This window comes from Staurois parvus, unplaced genomic scaffold (genome assembly GCF_062004578.1).
Source record: "Staurois parvus isolate SC_StPar_1 unplaced genomic scaffold, SC_StPar_1.0 ptg000133l, whole genome shotgun sequence".
Classification (NCBI taxonomy): domain Eukaryota; kingdom Metazoa; phylum Chordata; class Amphibia; order Anura; family Ranidae; genus Staurois; species Staurois parvus.
The window spans coordinates 5973681-5992975 of NW_028317929.1; the positions used below are offsets into that span (position 1 = coordinate 5973681).

Consider the following 19295-nt stretch of genomic DNA (forward strand, 5'->3'; position numbering starts at 1 on the left):
CATCAGGTCATTTGGCTCGTCAGCGGGCACCGGATCAGGTACCGGATCATCTGGATCAACAGCGGGCATCGAGTCAACTGGCCTAATAGGATCGTCAGGCTGGATCAGTTCATCATGCTGGGTAGAGGCATCAGGCTGAGTAGAGGCATCAGGCTGAGTAGAGGCATCAGGCTGAGTAGAGGCATCAGGCTGAGTAGAGGCTTCAGGCTGAGTAGAGGCTTCAGGCTGAGTAGAGGCTTCAGGCTGAACCACGGAAGGCAGGCTCACCGGTTTGGATACTGGCAGGATGGTATTGGTTGGAAAGAATTTTCGCTTTTTTCTGGTTTTAACTACTGGAGCACTGCAAGTAAACGCAGGTCTGCAAACGAATGGAGCAGCTGGAGACAGAGAAGAACTGGAGGATGGAACAGGAGAGGGAGCAGTTGCTACAGAGGGCTCTTTTACAGGGTTAAAGGCAGGATAGGTGCAGCGAGTGGGAACAGGGTACTGACATGCGGTAGATAGCAGGGCAGGAGGAGTTGTTGGGAATGCAGGAATAGAGTTTTGAGGAAATAGATTAGAAGCAGGACTGGGTCTTTGTAAGCTGACTGAGGCTGGGTGCAACAAATCTGTCCATGTCTGCAGTATGGGTTGAACAAAGCTGAGCTTACACAAAGCCTGTCTGGTCAATGACTGTACTGCGTTTATACAATCTCTTAGTGTCTGTGGTGAACATGTGGAATAACGCTCCAGAAAGTAACCCACATCATCCTCTAATAACCACACCAGGGACTCTACCTGGTCTGCACTAAATGGTGGCAAAAATTCATCCCTGCATTCGGGGGAACCAGATGAAACCAACTCAGCACAAACCTCAATCAAAGGCTGCACCTCAGAGAACTCTGTGCCCTGATCTACTAGAACATGAGCGAGCCGTATACATTCTAGCAGTTCATCCCGGGGATACTCCTTCAGAGTTTGATAAGCATACTCCCTGTCATCAAACACTAGCAGATATAAATATTCAACCTCATCAAGATCCATCCTTCCCATCAACAAGCCAAGATGGCTTCCCTGTGCAGCCACTTCTGGTCAGGATTGGCCTTGGTGTAATGTCAGGGCTCCCAGGTGTGACCAGAGGTGTGTGACTGATGCAGGGAAACGCAGACTTCAGATATGTGATAAACAATACAATTTATTAACACTAACCATACAAACATAAACGCAGTGCAATACTAAACATAATACAGTGCAAACAAACCAAACCAAACCACCCACAGATAACAGTACATACAAGTAAGCGTCATCAGGCAGGCCGGGTCAATATCAATTGGGCAGGTAGGTACAGGGGGAGCAAGCAGAGAATGGTCGGGGTCACAGGCCAGGTTCAGCAGGTAGCAAGCAGCGTGGTACAGAGGGTCAGGCAGAGGGATGGTCAGGGTCACAAGCCAGAGATCAAAACAGGTAACAAGCAGCGTAGTACAGAGGGTCAGGCAGAGGGACAGAAACAGGATGCAGGACAGATACAGGGCCCAGGACAAACACAACACCAAGGCAGAGTCTGTGGGTCTGGCCATCCCTTAAATACCCCAGCATCATCAGTTCTAGGTGTTAGCTGGCTGAAAGGTTGAGTCTCTGATTGCTGGGAGCACCCGCTGGCCAGCCCTGGTACTGCAGATCAAAAGGCAGGTGAGTCCCACCATTGCTGGCCAGTCCATTCCTAACACTACCTTTCTTTTTATTGATGTTAATACAATATAGTAATTTATTTTACAGTATTTTCCTTGTGGGGCAGCTGGGAGACTCCCTGGCCAAGGTATTTTGGTGGTGTCAACAGGGGTGTAGTTTTATCTTGGGCCTAGTAACGAACAGATGACCCAAGTATAACAGCAGCTCCTATGGGGGTATCGCTACATTTATAATTCATCCTCTTAGCATCCACCTAGCACTAAATTAAAAGTTTTGGGAAGGCTGTTTATTCTGGCCACACATTCTATTTAAAAAAAAACAACCGACAGACATCAAGAGGTGTAACTTTTCCTGCTGACACTAATAAAGTGATGCATGCACACAAGGTGTTTTATTCCATTTTCTAAAGAGAAAAATAAACTTTAAGAATGAAATACTGATGGCAGAGGGTTAGGCTTTTCCAGCACAGTGGCAATGATGCTACAGGCATACCAGCTTTCTTTTACTTTTCGCTCCTTGATACTTTACTGAAATAGTGTACATTTACTGAAACAAATCAGTCAGGCCAATCCATATTACACTAAATGTTTTCCTAGGCTACAATGTACTATATGAGATTTAAATCCTAATTACAAGCTAAGCAGAGAGGAGTTATGCTCACACTTTAGTAATATGTACTCACCGGTGAATGATATTTTTGCTCTGCAAATAGTCAAGTGCCAAGGCCAGTTCACAGATGAAGAGCTTAACAGATGCCTCAGTGAAACGTATATTTTGCTGCAGATGGTATCTAAGGTCACCACCAAGGAGAAGGTCTACAACCATGAACATGTCCTCCTCGTCTTGAAAGGAATACCTGGTGTAAACATAATATATAAGTATTAGAAAAAGGCAGACCGCATCAAACTTTACATTGGTGCTTGAGTCTTTATTGAAATATATTGGAGAGTATTATATTGTAATCATTTTTTTCCATGTTTGAATGTTCTAATAAATACAAAATATATCAATTTTCACTTGAAATGGAGCTGGAGTTGAAAAAAAGTGCTGTTAAGCAAACTCTTTCCCTATCTCCTAGCAATGCTGTTTTATTTACACTGCCTGCAGAGAATGGGCAGCGCAGAGTACACTTTCTGCATCTGTAAGTGGAGCTTAGTGCCAGGACAATGCAACTCCATCACACATGTACAGGAACTAAATGCCCACACTTAAGATGCCAGTGCTGGGGAGAGAGGACAGCCAGTGAAACTGGCTGTGGTGAAGACAACGCTGGATCGAGGAACAGGTAAGTGTCTGTTTTTTAAAAGTGAGCAGCTACAGTTTTTGTAGCTGTTGACTTTTATTTTTTTACATTTTGACTGGAGCTTCAGTTTAAGCAAAGAAAAAAGAATGCCAAATTTGTCTACATGTGTTATTTGTCCAATGTGCTGTTACCCAGCAATTGTGTATCTGTGGACAGCTCTCAGCATAACCAAAGGTCTACATTACTGAAATGTGAAAATAATTCATGCAGAATGTAATATCTAGTAAAACAAAAATGATTTTACAAGAAGGAGCAATAATGCTGTTTTCTCTTCTATAATGACCTATATTAACTGTTAATCTCTATTACTCCAAGCAACAATAAATATTTTATATCTTTTCAATAGTTACCTAAATTATTATTCATAACATTCCACATTAGATGCAGCACTAAAAAGACATGCATGTCCTTTTCTTTATAAAGAGCTCCCTCCTCAATGTTCAAGTCCACTAACTTTACTTTAAGAACTTCTTTCGCGGAACTGAATTTGAATGTGCCTAGCAAGCTTTGTTATAAATGTTTAATGAATGCAGGGAAATAAAAAAAAAACAATTATGATGGCACATATTAATGGCATACAGTTGTTAATAAGTGTAACTAATTAAAAATGCACCATAATTCCTCTTACATGAAATGATACAAGAAAAACTCACTGATAAAGTAGAGAAGTGCCAGGCCATCTGATGGACATCCTGCTATCTTTACAGTACAAACAGATCTGTACACTCTCTATATAATATTTTTTTTCTTTTCTTCCCTCCCTCTCTCCCCACATATTGTTGTCATTGCCATTACCTGCTTTCTCTACTTTCCGTTTTGGTCATCACACTATGAACTAACTTCTGTACAACCAGCCTGTCGGGTTATTTTGTTTGATCACTGCCGACGGCTATAGCTGCCAACAGTGATCATTATATTCTGATAGGCTGCTGTACACTCACAGGTTGCTGCATCGGTTCTCTCTGCTCTCAAAGTGAGAGCAGAGAGAACCGATCTTTCCCATTAAGAGGACTTCAAAATGGATATTAACAGAATCCTTAATAAAGGAAGCTTCCTCCATAAAAAAAAAACATTAAGGTATTTATTGAGGAAAGAAATGATCCACAACTGGAACAACCCATTTTTTTCTTAAACTAATTTCCAATAGAATAAATCCCAAGACAAATCTTAAGAGGAGTGAATGCTCTTTGGATCAGACCAGTCCTCATGTAATGCACAATCAATTTGTGCACATATGGGAAACATCTTTTTTGACTTAGCCTTCCTCTTAGTGACCATAGGGGCTTGTTTAGGCTGTGGAAGAATGGGTTCTGTTATGCAAAGACTAGTTTGCATTGCATCAATTAGTGTGTCAACAGTAGAGATCATTTGGTACAAAGTTGCATCTTGTGGCTCGTAAAATTTAGGGGAAGGAATATCTTCTGCAGTCGCCTCTACAAATTTATAGTCTCTGAAAAGTGCAAGTTCTATAAGTGCCAAAAGGTTTCCAAAGAATTCAGACATAAAGACAGAAAAGTTTGCTGTTATCAGACAGGCCACATTCTGCATTCCTGGAGGGAGCTAGAGTCAGATAAGGGAAGTGGTGACAAATTAGGACACTGCTCCGGAACAAGGGAACAGCTATCAACCTGTTCGGTGTTCTGAGTTTCCTGTAGGCTGTCTGCAGGACACATGTTATTCGGCCCTTTTGTCCCACCCCCCTTGCACCTATGATCTGCCACTGCTAAGAGAAACCCCAATGAGGTACTAGAATAACGGACTTAGGACTGGAAGGGGTTTCGCAAGTCCAGTAATGGGAGCCACAATAACCCAGGTGCTAACTATATTTTATGGCTGTGCCTCTATGGCAGAAGCAGTAGGAAACCCAGGAATTGGTGCCAACATACAAGCTGTCTCACCTTATCTATGGTCTGGGCCTACTCTGGGTCCGGGCTTTGCCTGTCTTGGTGGGAAAGAAGGGTACTGATCTGGAAACTGCTAGATAGCACAAGGCAATAAGCAGCCAAATCTTTATAAAAATGTCAGATTAAAAAAGTTGAATGATTTAATAACCAGGTCCATCACCTAAGGGCACTAGTAAAAAGCAGAGTCTCACAGAGTTTGCAGAGTTATATGAGTAGGTACTGGGGAGGCCCTAGCAAGTTTTTGCCAGTGTCCAATCATCTGAAGGTAGCCTGTTAAGATTAACCACTAGCCTACAGGGCACTTATACCCCCTTCCTGCCCAGGCCAATTTCCAGCTTTCAGCACTGCTGCACTTTGAATGACAATTGCATGGTCATGCAACACTGTACCCATATGAAATTTTTATCATTTTTTTGTGACAGATAGAGCTTTATTTTGGTGGTATTTAATCACCTCTGGGATTTTTATTTTTTCTTAAACAAAGAAAAAACCACAGAAAATTTTGAAAAAAAAAAGTTTTTTCTTAGTTTTTGTTATAAAATTTTGTAAATACGTGATTTTTCTCCGTCACTGATGTGCGCTAATGAGGTTGCACTTATGGGCACTGATAGGCTACACAGATAGGTGGCACTGATGGGCACTGATGAGGAGGCACTGGTAGGTGGCACTGATGGGCATTGACAGGCATCACTGATTGGCACTGAAAGGCAGTACTCATATATGGTACTGATAGGCGGCACTGATAGGTGGCACTGACTGGCACTGTTAGCTGGCACTGACTGGCACTGTTAGGCGCACTGATAGGCAGCACTGATGGCACTGAAAAGCGGCACTGATACACACTGATAGGTGGCACTGAGTGCCACTGATAGGCGGCACTGAGTGGCACTGATAGGCGGTACTGAGTGGCAGCACTGATAGGTGGCACTGACTGGCATTGATGGGTGACACTGAAAGGCAGCTCAGATGGGCACTGATATGTGGCATTGATATGTGGCACTGAAATGTGGCACTGATGTGGCACTGGCAGGTGGCATGGATGAGCACTGAGAGCTGGCACTGATGGACACTGACAGGTGGCGCTGCTGAGGCTACACAGATCATCAGGACACACTGATCATCAGTGCTCTGATGATCTGTGTACATGTCCCCTCCGAGGAATGCCGATTACCGGCTCTCCTCTCCTCACGAGCTGTCAGTGGGGAGAGAAATGCCGATAACCGCCATTTCCCTGTTTACATGTGATCAGCTGTGATTGGACACAGCTGATCACATGACCGAGCTGACATCTTCAGCTCTTTCCGTGGATCGGTGATCCGCTGTGTCCCAGGGACACAGAGCACCACTGATCGCCGCGCTGTGCGCTCCCGGAGTCATTTTACTATATGGTGGGTGGGAAGGAGGCAGTTAAGATATGGTATTTTTTCATAGTATTGCTTAGGCACAATTAACATTTCAAAATGTTCTCTATGACATAGCTGAAGTTAATTTTCTTAAAATAGCACTTAAGTGCTTCCAATGAGTTCCAATGAGAAGTGATTCAACAGCTGGCTTCCTATATCTGTCATAGGTTTATGGGCTTCAGTAACTCGAGGGCCAGATCTATTGTCAAAGTTTTACTCTCATATATCATAACATTGAAGTGTTCTTAAACCTAAGGTCCACCCAAAAGGGGAATTTCCGCTTCAAGGACTGGTCCCCCGCTCCCTGTTAAGAATTGGCACCTTTGGGGAGAGGGGAGGGGCGGAATACCTGAAATTGACAAGTACCAGCTCCCACTTCCGCTGCGATCTGATTCCCCCCTTTTATTCCCGTAGTCTTCTATGACACGTGACAGGTCCCAGAAGACTACAGGTTCATTCAGAAAGCACAGCACTACTCATGCAAGCGCAGTGAGCACCCAGCTGTGAAGCTGCAAGCTGAAGATGCCGGCGCCAGGATGGCCAGTGAAACAGGCTGCGGGGGGAGACACTGTGGGATCATGGGACAGGTGAGTGGCTGCTTTTTAAAGGTCAGCAGATAGTGTTAGCATCAGTTAGCTCCCCTCCCAGATAGCATCAGATTGCCTGTCAGTACACCAGTAATCACATTTAACCCCTTGATTAGCAGAAACACGCTCACATACACAATAATCCTCTATTTCTAGCATAGTGTCTGAATGGATCAATATTTTTGATGAGATCAGCACTATACCAGCGTTCACATTAGTATAGTGTCCTCAAAAACGCAGCATTAGCGGGATCAGCCCTGGCACCTGGCAGCACCTGTGTTTAGCCCCTACGCTTACCCCTTCTCCCCCAGCAAGTGCAGTGTCAGTAGATCAATGTCACTTGATACAGTACACACAAAACCGCAGTGTTCACAGACTCAGGCCTGATCTCTGCTAGCACTTGCCTGTAAATTTTTTTGTAGCGGTTCAAGCAGTCCTTGACAGCCAGGTGCTCTTTTTTCTGTGAGCCGCACTGGATACCTATAAATTTAGTGGCCGGAATGTCAATGGAAAGGTACTCTAGTGGAGAGGCCTACAGGATTCTGAGCATATCAGGAGAGAGCGAAAGGGAAGACTCCCCGACATAATCAGCCTCAGAATATGAACCTGTAGACAGCAGCAGCACCCTGACAAATAGCTCAGATGATGGAGAAGAGGTCCCTGCTAAGATCAGGCGTACCCGACCCCGTTCCCAGGTTGCTGAGATGTTACAATCACATGATGACTCTCATATGCAGCAGTGCCAGTACTAGTGCCGCTCTACCTTTTGGTGAACTGGCGAGCACCAATGGCCTAGTACATCCTAGCCTTTCACATATCAGCACTGCAGTATCACTTGGTGACATGGTGAGTCCCATACGTGCAGTACAAGCTGGTGCGGTGGCGAGCACAAGTAGTGTCCCATAGCCACCAAGAATTGGCACACAGTCCCGTAGAGCCCCTAGTATCCTTCTGGATGTGCTTGCAAATCCCAATTGGCAGTCCACAAATTCTGCAGCACCCATACTTCCCCTATTTAAGTTTTTTTGGGTCTAACCTTCAATATGTGCATTACTTAAAAAATGAATTTTGATTGTATTGGTCCACAGACTCAATTCATCGTATGAGTAAATAAATATAGGTGGCGCTAGACAAAAATAATAGTATAGACCCTATTAATCACTAAACCAGCTGCAAAGTCTACCCTTTGTGAAGGTTCATGCAAATATGAAAAAAACAAGACTGCGCTAGTAACAAATATTAGAATATGAAACACAAAATATATAACCGTGACAATGACAGAAAAAATATTAAATCTAAATCATAACAATCCAAAAAAAAATTTTTTTTCCCAAAAATCGATCATAAAAAGTTCCAAAATATAAATCAAGCATAAAAGTCCCAGAAAATATATAATAGTGAAGATAAAAAAGATGAAGATAAAAAAATTCCTTTTAAATAAAATCCACCAAGTGAATTTACCACCAAATGAATTGAATAAACTTACCAGAGCAATATGCTGATTATATTATAAATAAGCATAAGCGCTTTTTTGCTCTGGGAGCAACGATCTGCAGACAGTAGAAACACAGCTTTGGCTTGGAATAAACGATTTCCTGGAACAATACTCTGCAGGAGACTCTGAAGATCCACTTCATTCATATCCCATCTTGTTTAAGAGGTATTGGAATGTCCACTCGGAATATAAGAAAAGAAGCTCATGGTGCAGTACTTCTTAAAAACGCTGCTTTAATAGTGACAAAAATACACTTCCAAAAAACGGTGTCCAACCGACACTAGCATATTCAGCACAAACAGATGCCAAGAAATAGACCCAGCCACAATACATATGCGCTCTTGCGATGCTAGGAGCGCACTGACGTCACACCACTCAAGCCCCACCCTACGCGTTTCGTCATTCGACGTATTCTGCTCCGTGAGGACGTCGAAAGACGAAACGCATAGGGTGGGGCTTGAGTGGTGTGACGTCAGTGCGCTCCTAGCATGGCAAGAGCGCATATGTATTGTGGCTGGGTCTGTTTCTTGGCATCTGTTTGTGCTGAATATGCTGGTGTCGGTTGGACACCGTTTTTTTGAAGTGTGTTTTTGTCACTATTAAAGCAGCGTTTTCAAGAAGTACTGCACCATGAGCTTCTTTTCTTATATTCCGAGTGGCCATTCCAATACCTTTTAAACAAGATGGGATATGAATGAAGTGGATCTTGATCTCCAGATATGAGAGTATAATGCATGTTATGCATTTCAATGACAACACACTCTGTTGTCCTCAGGATGACCATTAATTTGACAGTTTCCACAAAATTCAACTCCTCGTAAATCACCTTAACCAAAAATTTGCAGATGTCTATACTCCCTAGCAAAACATCTGCATTGATGAGTCCCTCATTAATTTTTCTGGCCGCCTTGCATTCAAAAAATGTATGCCCAACAAGCGTGCCAGAGGTCAAGATGTATTACACCTGTGAGAGGGCAACAGGCTACACATACAATATATGTTTCGGATTTACAAGGAAAAAGATAGTCACGTGGAGCCCCCCGGATGCCCAGACTACATTGGGAGCAATGGCAAGATAGTTTGGGACTTGGTGTCATTCTTTTTCCATATGGGGTACCACTTATACATGGACAGTTTTTATTCAAGCATGCCACTATTTAGACATTTGTACGATCTTGGAATTGGCGCATGTGGTACCTTGCGCCCTAATTGCCGGGACTTCCCCCGTCGGCTTGTAAATACCAATCTTAGAAAGGGGAAAAAGCCTCCTTGAGAAATGAAGAATTGCTTGCAGTAACATGGAAGGACACACGGGATGTTTTCGTCCTGTCTTCCATTCACGCAGACACGGCCATCCAAATTGCCACGGCAGCTGGTGTTGTTGAGAAGCCCCTCTATGTCCACTACTATAACCTTAACATGGGAGGGGTGGACTTCAACGACCAGATGATGAAGCCGTACTTAGTTTCCCAAAAAGCCAGATGCTGGTACAAAAAATTGTCTGTTTATTTCAATTGGCTCTATAATATGCTTTTGTGCTTTACAAAGCAACTGGACAAAGTGGATCCTTCCTAAAATTCCAGGAAGAGATCATCACGGCCCTTTTGTATCCAGAAGGTGCTATGGCCCAAATCCCCAACCCAGATGCAGCTAGCCAGCTGCCTGAGAGGCATTTTCCCGATGCCATTTCTGGTATCCCAACCCAAAGGACACCCCAAAAAAGATGTTATGTCTGTAGCAGACATGGAATTTTTTGTTTCTCCTGTCCTGGTCAACCTGGTCTCTGCCTCAAAGACTGTTTCCCGTCGCTACCACACACTAATGGAGTATTAGTATAGGGTACAGCACGGCACAGTTCAGGGCACATATTTACACAGGGTGTTGAAAGATGTTAGGTTGTCAGGAAACTGACCCTACAATCTGTTTAAAAAAGTTAAATTTTAAAATAAAAAAGTAAGAAAAAACGAAAAAAATAAAAAGTACAAATCCCCCAAAAATTAAACATTTTAAAAACCAAAACTAGTTATCGTTTTTTTTTGTTGTTGTCATTACTGTTCTACTGTTACAATTTTCCTGTTTTATTGTTACTGTTTTATTGTTAACCATTGCTGTTTATCTTGCAGGAATGCCATTCAGCTGCAGCACCAACCTGTTTATTCTGACAGCAACAGGAACTTACTCTCAGAATATACATAAATCAGTGTGGGCAGCGCTGCCGGATTTTTCATCCGCAGTTATAAAAGAGCATATATGCTGAAGCATGAGGGACTGGGTGGATGGCCCCTATGCTTCGGCATATATATTTTATAATATTTCTTGGCACATTTCATGTGTGCCCACCATTAGAAGTGGGTGGATACAGGGCGGTATATTCTAATGGTGGGCATACCACACACTTTTTCTGGCAGAGATTTCTTCTCTTTTTTTCATTCAGCCCACAGGTTCCATAATAAAAAGAACATAGCATATACACCCAACAAGGACCAGCGACGTACTGGTACACCAGTGGACTTTGAGCGGTTATACCAGGATGATGCCTGCAGCTGCAGGCATCATCCTGGTATTGTTTTTTTTCTTTCATGTAAAAGCAATCCTAGTGGATAATTAGCTGCAGGATTGCTTTTACAAGCAGCAGGAGAAGATGCCTCCCCTGCTGCCTTCCACGGTCTTCTCAGGCAGTCCCATGCCATCGGGGGAACCTGATTATGCAGCCGGTGTTTCTGCCAGCTGACCATAGAGCTGATTGGAGACCGGAATGGTGCCAACATCTCTATAGTCTAAGAAATCGGAAGCTACGAGCATTTCATCACTTCAGTTTCGCAGGATATAAACAGCGCCATTTGTAAATTGGGAAAGCACCTGATCACACCTGCCTTCATGAGATTAGATAATCTAAGGGCAGAGGAGATATCTAGAGTCTGATAGATCCCAGATTTCTAAAAAAGAAAGAATATATGACAATGCCCATTGAAGTTATATTTGCAAAAAATGAAAGGGACGGTGTAAAAATAATTACAAAAATCAAAATAACTTAAAAAAAACCACCCTCACCCCCCCCGTATGTGCGCGCACCTGCGTTTGTGAGTGTTGACCCTGTGCCAGTATGTAAACAGCGATTGCACCATGCATGTGAGGTATCGCCACAAATGTCAGATCAAGGGCAGTAATTCAGGCACTAGACCTCCTCTGTAAATCTAAAATAATAGCTTGTAAAGGCTTTTAAAGCATTGCCTATGGATATTAAAAACGTTTGCAGTTTGTTGCCATTGCATGGGGCATGCACAATTTTAAAGCATATTGAAAGAAAAGGGGTGCTGTTGCGCTTAGGAAAAAAATTCAACATATATAAAAAAAATTAAACTATATATAAGATACCTATATAGCAGCAGTCCTAATTGTGAATTCCTATACACAAAATCTTAAATATTTAAAAAATGGACCGCCCTAAGGTCACAGATTGACTAAATAAAATGTGCAGTCTTTAAAGTGATAACAATGAACAAAATTCAAATAAAATATTAATATTCAGTCCCAACATGTAAATAATTGGGGCAACGGTGCTGTATCTTTAACTGTGATACTCCATACTGAAATGACAAGTGCTTCACTGTGTTCACACTGGTGCACCACATAGATGTAAACTCACTGTCATTTCATGACCACCTATCTCTAGGTAAGCCACACTTTCGGGATTATCCCAGTATGCAATCCGGTCCTGATGGCCGATATTCCTTGGCCCTTTTAACCGTGGTTGCTGATAGTAACAAATAACTTTCCACTAGGACTGCATCAATATTAGGAAACTCCTCTTTTCCACAGGCAGTATTTCATATTTTCAGCATAAATTAAAACAAAACCAGGCATCCCATAGTGTAAAACTGTATAGAACTTTAATATGGGGTCAAACAATAGAAATGCTGCTCACAAAAAAAGTTCCTTTCCTGGCACTAGGTATATTCAGTTTTGTATATTATGAATGGAAATTAAGATGGCTGCCACGTTCCAGCATGCATTCCAAATACCGGAAGTGACGTCAGCGGAAGTTGCGTCATAAGCTCTCAGCGCTTTTCGACCAATAGATCATCTTCAGGAAGGCTTTCAAAGTAGTCATTGGATTTCAGGCTCCTGTATGTGGCTAGACTCCCAAGAGAGTTTTTGTCATTTTCCAAAAACTTGTGGAAAAAATCTTCCATGGACTCAATATGCCTGTCAGCAAACAGCTTAGAGTGTCTACTTTCTGAAAAGGGGTCATTTGGGGGTATTTATACTGTCCTGGTATTTTAGCATCTCAAGAAATGTGATAGGCAGTCAGAAAGTAAAAGCTGTGTAAATTCCATTATCTATACCTTAGTTTGTAGATACTATAACTTTCACACAAAGCAATCAATATACACTTCTTGGGATTTTTTTTACCAAAAACATGTAGCAGAATACATTTTGGCATAAATGTATGATGAAATTTGAGTTTTTTGGATTTTTTATGAGAGAAATGAGAAAATATCGTTTTTTTTCAAAATTTTCAGTATTTTTTTGTTTATAGCGGAAAAAAGAAAAAGTGCACAGGTTATCCAATACCACCAAACAAAAGCTCTATTTGTGAGAAAAAAGGACATAAATTTCGTTTATGTACAGCATTGCATGACCATGCAATTGTCAGTTAAACTAGTGCAGTGCTATATAGCAAAAAATGGCGTAAGTTGCAGTATCTGTACCATAGTTTGACAAAAATCAATCAATATACACTTATTGGGATTTTTTTCACCAAAACCTTGTATCAGAATATATTTTGGCCTAAATTTATGACTAACTTTAAGTGTATTACATATTTTTTATAGCCGAAAGTAAAAAATATCTTTTTCTTTTTTCAAAATTCTCAGTCTTTTTTTGTTTATAGTGTAAAAAATAAAAAGTGCACAGGTAATCAAATACCACCAAAAGAAAGCTCTATTTGTGTGAAAAAAGGGTACAGCCAGGGGTGGACTGACAACTCATGGGGCCCCCGGGCAATAGGGGATCATGGGGCCCCTGTGTCCTTGCCCAAACTCAAAAAAGCCTATGAAAAAGGTACCAGGGGCATCTCATGGGGCCCCCTACTGACCATGGGCCCTCGGGCAGTGCCTGAGTTTCCAAATGGTCAGTCCGCCCCTGGGTACAGCATTGCATTACCACAAAATTTCCGGTTGAAAAAATGCAGGGCCGAATAGCAAAAAAAGGCCTAGTCAGGAAGGGGGGTAAATCCTCAGAAGGGCAAGTGGTTAAGCAATGTAAAATAAAGTTAAGACCCTCACAAAGGTTTCAGCTGGGGGAGAAGTTTGTACTTCATTTGCAGAGATTTTGCAGGTAGATTCTTCAATAGTAATAAGAAGCTAGTAAGTGGTTTAACCATGTCTTATGTGAAACAAGCCTTCAAAGTGTACCTGTGTACCTAAAGCTCAAAACAAAGTTATAAAATTGCATCCTACCAGTCATTAAATGTAGTGACTGCATTAGTTTTCTTTTTTTCAGGGTTTTCAAGTTTTTTTTACCTTCTAATCCTGCAAATAACACTCATCCTGACCCTTTGTGTATACATTCATTTCTCCATGAAATCTATGTAAGGAGCCATGATTGTCACCCAGGCAAGACATCAAAAAAGTCTTCTTCTGTTCATCTTCATTACATGATGGATTGATAGGATTACTTGTTTACAAAATAAAGAAAATGTTATTAGTGCATTACTGCCAGATTAACAGGTATTTTCTGTATTTGATGAAAATGTTCTTAGTCTGAAAAACAAAAATAATGCAGCCAGCACATCTACGGACTGGTAAGCTGCAATATATAAAATGTTTTGTTTTTTAGGTTTTTCACAGGCCAAAAGAAGGGGAGAAAGATCTTGTCTTAAACTATCTGAGAATGCTCTACTTTCTTGGGCAATTACCACTGTTCCATATAGAGGAAACAGCCTTAGCTGTGGGAGATAACGTATTCCCACTGAATGACGATGTTCTTATAATCAGTAACTATAGCACATGCCCATAGGACAAACATAAAAGCTGCAAAACGTATTTAAAAATTTAAATCATGCTTATCTGCCATTTTGCTAATATGTTGGTGTTGCCCAACCTACTTAACAGTTTAATAACTTGAATAGCAGTTTAATGTATGCCTTTGTTTGCATGATCATGTATTCACCTTATTCCCACAGAACAATCTTTTTGGCCAGCATATCTAAAATAAAGTATGCAGACTTCATTTCAACTGCCTGGTAAGTTCTTTTGATTTTTATCATTATGAACAAGTGTGTAAGGCTTGTACATGTTAATCTCAGAGTTAAGAAAGCACCAATGTCCTTTGAGAAATACTCTTCAGTAGCAAGACAGAACCAAGCCAGACCGTAACATTGAATGATGAGGATGTAAATCTTGATCTTTCCTTCTATTCAATGCAGCATTTAATTTTCTCACACCACTGCCAATTCCTCCATCTTCTTATTGAAAATCAAGAGGCACAAGGAAGCTGAAATTCCCATAGAGGATTTCATGGCGGCATGGAGCCAGACTGATTTGAGAGCTGCAAGTATTTCTTTCTTATTCATGAGACAATACCTAGGCACCTCCAGAGTGTTGGTTTTATCATATCCCATCATATTATTGCAGCAAGAGCAGCTATTTCTATGAGTATAATAAGGATGCCCCATGGGATTCTAGCACATTATCACTTCCTGTAAAATTTCAATATATATTTATGAATGTCATTTACATAAATTTGGATGCAAATTTACCTTGAAGAACAGGTTATAGAAGCACTGATATAGCCAGTTTACCTAGCAAAGGGTGCAGTGTTTATCAGAAATTGTGGAGTAATCACAGGCAATTAGACCACAGCTGTAACTATTTTTCATATGGGAGGCAGTTTTACAGATGCAGATAAAAGATTTAAATTTGTTAAACTACGGTATTGGGAACTATAAAGTTGTGGCCATCAAGTGGACCTTGAAAGAGTGGCACCACTGACTGGAAGGGGCAAGTCATTCATTTGTGATGTATACTAACCACAAGAACCTACCTGTGGAAAAGTTGTTTGTCCTACTCCAGCCAAAGCTCAAGGGTCTGTCATAGTCTCATGACACTAAGTTAGGCAGACATTCTGGTACCAGTAAGGTTTACCCTTCTTTCCCCTGCCCCTGCCCCTGCCCTTCGTTTTGGTTGGTAAAGCTTGAATGAGTAACTCACTAGGTGTACAAGTAGGAGCAAAAGTGCTCCCTAAATCATTGTAATGATTACAATTATTTAGCAAAAGTGTAAAACTAGGTTGTGCTCTATGGACCAGTGTAATGATTCCAACCACAATACTATGTAAAGTCATAATTTTTGCTGGGGAGTCGACTAGTGGTCAAATGGATTAGCTGACAGCTGTCTAGACTTAAAAGCCAGTATGGTATCAGGCTTGCCTCTGTCCTGATGAAGCCTGCTCTGGAGAAGGGCAAAACATGTCAATGTCACAAGTCTGGTCCCACTCCCACCAGCTCCATGCAGTGCCCTCTGCTTATTACTGCACACCTGCCCAAGGATGTAACTTGCCAGCTTTTAAAATTTAAAACAGAGGGCTCTGAGAAGTGATTAGATAGCACTATTAGAGTCATATAGTGCTAGATGCATTTCCACTGGAGATCGGTATGTTAATTATCAGCAATAAAGGCTTGGAGGTGGTAAGCGTTTTGCTCAAGAACCACTAAACCTGCCTATAACTTCTAAACACAGTAAAACAGCTACATTATGAGCTGTGCTTTACCCAATATATGAGCTTGTTGGCTTGCATTGTTTGTCTTACTGGAATTTCTGCTATCGCTGCAGCTTCTGCTCCTACATGTTAACTGCATAATTATTTGTGTATGGAGTGAATGGATGGTGCATCCTGTTGGGGCTGAACTATACTAATAACAGGCAGGTACAGCTGTTGCTTGGAATTTGTTTTGATTTGCCAACTACAGTACATTCATAAAGTATTCAGACCCCCTTCCCTTTTTTCAGTTTTGTTATGTTGCATACAGGGGCGGACTGACCATTTGGAAACTCGGGCACTGCCCGAGGGCCCAGGGGCAGTAGGGGGCTCCATGAGATGCCCCTGGTACCTTTTGCATAGGTTTTTTTGAGTTTGGACAAGGACACAGGGGCCCCATGATCCCCTATTGCCCGGGGGCCCCATGAGTTGTCAGTCCACCCCTGGTTGCATATATACAGTACCTAAGTATTCAGACCCTTTACTCAGTACTTTGTTTAAGCACCTTTGACAGCAATTACAGCCTCAAGACTTTTTGGGTCTGACAAGTCAAGCTTTGCTGAAGCTCAATCAGGTTGGATGGGGACCATCGGTGGATGTCCAGAAATATTCAACAGGGTTCAAGTCAGGGTTCTGGCTGAGCCACTCTAGGACATTCACAGAGTTATCCCTAAGCCACTCCTGTGCTGTCTTGGCTGCGTGCTTAGGATCATTGTCATGTTGTAAGGTGAACCTTCAGCCCAGTCTAAGGTCCTGAGTGCTGTGGAATAGATTTTCAATGAAGATATCCCTGTACTTTGCTCCATACCGATTTCCTCAACCTGTCTCTCAGTCCCTTCTGATGAAAAACACCCCCACAGCATAATGCTGCCACTACCATACTTCACTGTTTGGAAGGTATTGGGCAGGTGATGAGCTGTGCCTGGTTTCCTTTAGATGTACCGTTTAGAACTGAGACCAAACAGTTCAGTCTTGATTTCATAAGGCCAGAGAATCTTGTCTGAGAGTCCTTCAGGTGCTTTTCTGCAAACTCCAAGTGGACTTTCATGTATTTTGCACTGAGAGGCTTCCGTCTAGCCACTGTGCCATAAAGCCCATATCGGTGAAGGGCTGCAGCGATGGTTGTCCTTCTGGAACTTTGTCCCATCTCCACACATGATCTCTGGAGCTCAGTGAGAGTGACTATTGGGTTCTTGGTCATCTCTCTTACTAAGGCCCTTTTCCCTCAATTGCTGAGTTTGTCCAGGTATCCAGTCGTGCCAAACTTCTTCCATTTGAGAATTATGGAGGCCACTGTGATCTTGGGAACCTTCAGTGCAGCAGATTTTTTTTGTAACCTTCCGCAGATCTGTGCCTTGCAAGAATGCTGTCTCTGGGCTCTGCAGGAAGTTCATGGCTTTTTCTCTGGTACAGTATGCATTATGAGCTGCAAGGCCTTTTATAGAAAGGTGTGTGCCTTTCCAAAACATGTCCGGTGACAATATACTCCAATCAAGGTGTAGAAGCATCTGAGCAACAATCAAGAGAAATGGGAGGCACCTGAGCTAAATTTCAAGTGTTATTACCAAGGGTCTGTACTTAAGTACGTGATATTTAATTTTTTTTCTCTTTAATAAATTCATAGACATTTCTAAAATGTTGTTTTCACTTTGTCGTTATGGGGTATTGAGTGTGAAATAATGAGAAAAATAAAATGAACAACAGTAGTACCAGACTGAAACATAACAAAACTGAAAAAAGGGCAGGGGGTCTGAATACTTTATTAATGCACTGTATACCACCAGGCTTACTAGTTGCAATGACCCCTGCTCCAAAGTTGACTTTCTGACTTTTAAGTCTACAGCCACTCTGAAGATCTAATGAGAGTTAACCTGGCGAAAGGTGGATCAAAATTCTGCCAGTTTAGCAGGGACCAGACGAATTTTGATCAATTCATGGCCATTCCTGTTCATGATTTTTCATGAATGGCTTGTTGGAAAATTTGTGTTTGTTCAGCACTGCAGCCAATCACCTGCAACACGGATCAGTGTATTCTTACAGAGGAGTCCCTGCTGTCAGAATATAATAACACAGTGCTGTACATAAAAAAAAAACTGATCCATCTATGGCCAACCTAAATCTCTTTACAGAAATCAAGGAATGGATGTGATTCTGAGTTTAAACTCATGATTGGTGATAAAGATGCGACTGAGAGAGAATAAACGGTAGCAATAATGGCAGCACAAGGCTATGTGCTTCCTGACATGCTTTATTTATGCATTGAAAGCCCAGAGCTGTGGGCTTGTGATAACATCAGTTTCCGGATTCCCTTCTTGTTGTGCCCTGCTGTGTTATTTGGCATTGAATTTCTCACTACTGTCCCATGCCTTGTATCTGGATTACTCCTTGGATGGCCATCTGAATTTGACCTTGGATTGTTTACTGGACTAAGCTTGCTCACTTCTTATCCTGACCTTGAAACTCTACTGGATTATGATTTTTTGATTCCTGCCCTGACCTCTGAACCCTTTTTGGACTATGCTTACTCATTCCTGTCCTGACCTTGGACTGTCCCAGGATTCCATTACCAGCAGCTGTTTATAACCTGGCCTACCTCAGAACTACAGGTACCCATCCTTGTCTCATTCACTTAGTCTTAGTGCTATCTAGCCAGGAATGATAACATTGTGTTCAAAGACTTAGAAGTAACCAAGTACACAAATGTTACGGTCAGTTTGAAAGCGACACTGCTATGTAAACTACCAGAGCATGAAAGCCCATGTCTGAGCATGTCTACCTTAAGAGGCAGGAAGAGCAATGTTGCTGCAATTACAATAGATAGATAGTCTAAAAGTTAGGAACACAGAGTGTGATGTAAGTGTTAAGGTCTTAGAGCTAGTTCCAGAGTTCTACTTCTGAAAACTTGATAAAAATGCTACAATATATAAAAAAAACGAAAAACTATCATTCAAAAAACTAAGTTTTTTTACCTTTTTATTCAAAATAACATTTACATTTGGAAGGCTTAATGGAAGTTTTTGGAGGGTGTCCCACAATTTAATTATTGTCTGGGCTTAGGAACATTTCACAATAAACTTTCCATTTTAGCTTCATAGGGATGCCAAGTGTCATCCTATTATCGTATATCACAGCTTTTAACGAGGGCCTGGAAGCTGAAGTCATACTGTCCATTTA

The 19295-nt window shown here is 41.7% G+C and overlaps 1 protein-coding gene across 2 annotated transcripts in view; it reads right to left on the bottom strand.

The window, feature by feature from the left end:
* The window catches only part of STK32A (serine/threonine kinase 32A), a 261142-nt gene that overhangs the window by 139708 nt on the left and 102139 nt on the right, over nt 1-19295 (bottom strand). For both annotated transcript variants that reach the window (XM_089673006.1, XM_089673005.1), the window contains exon 5: nt 2351-2524. In XM_089673006.1, the coding sequence (XP_089529132.1) occupies nt 2351-2524 (174 nt within the window). The remainder of the gene's footprint in view (nt 1-2350; nt 2525-19295) is intronic.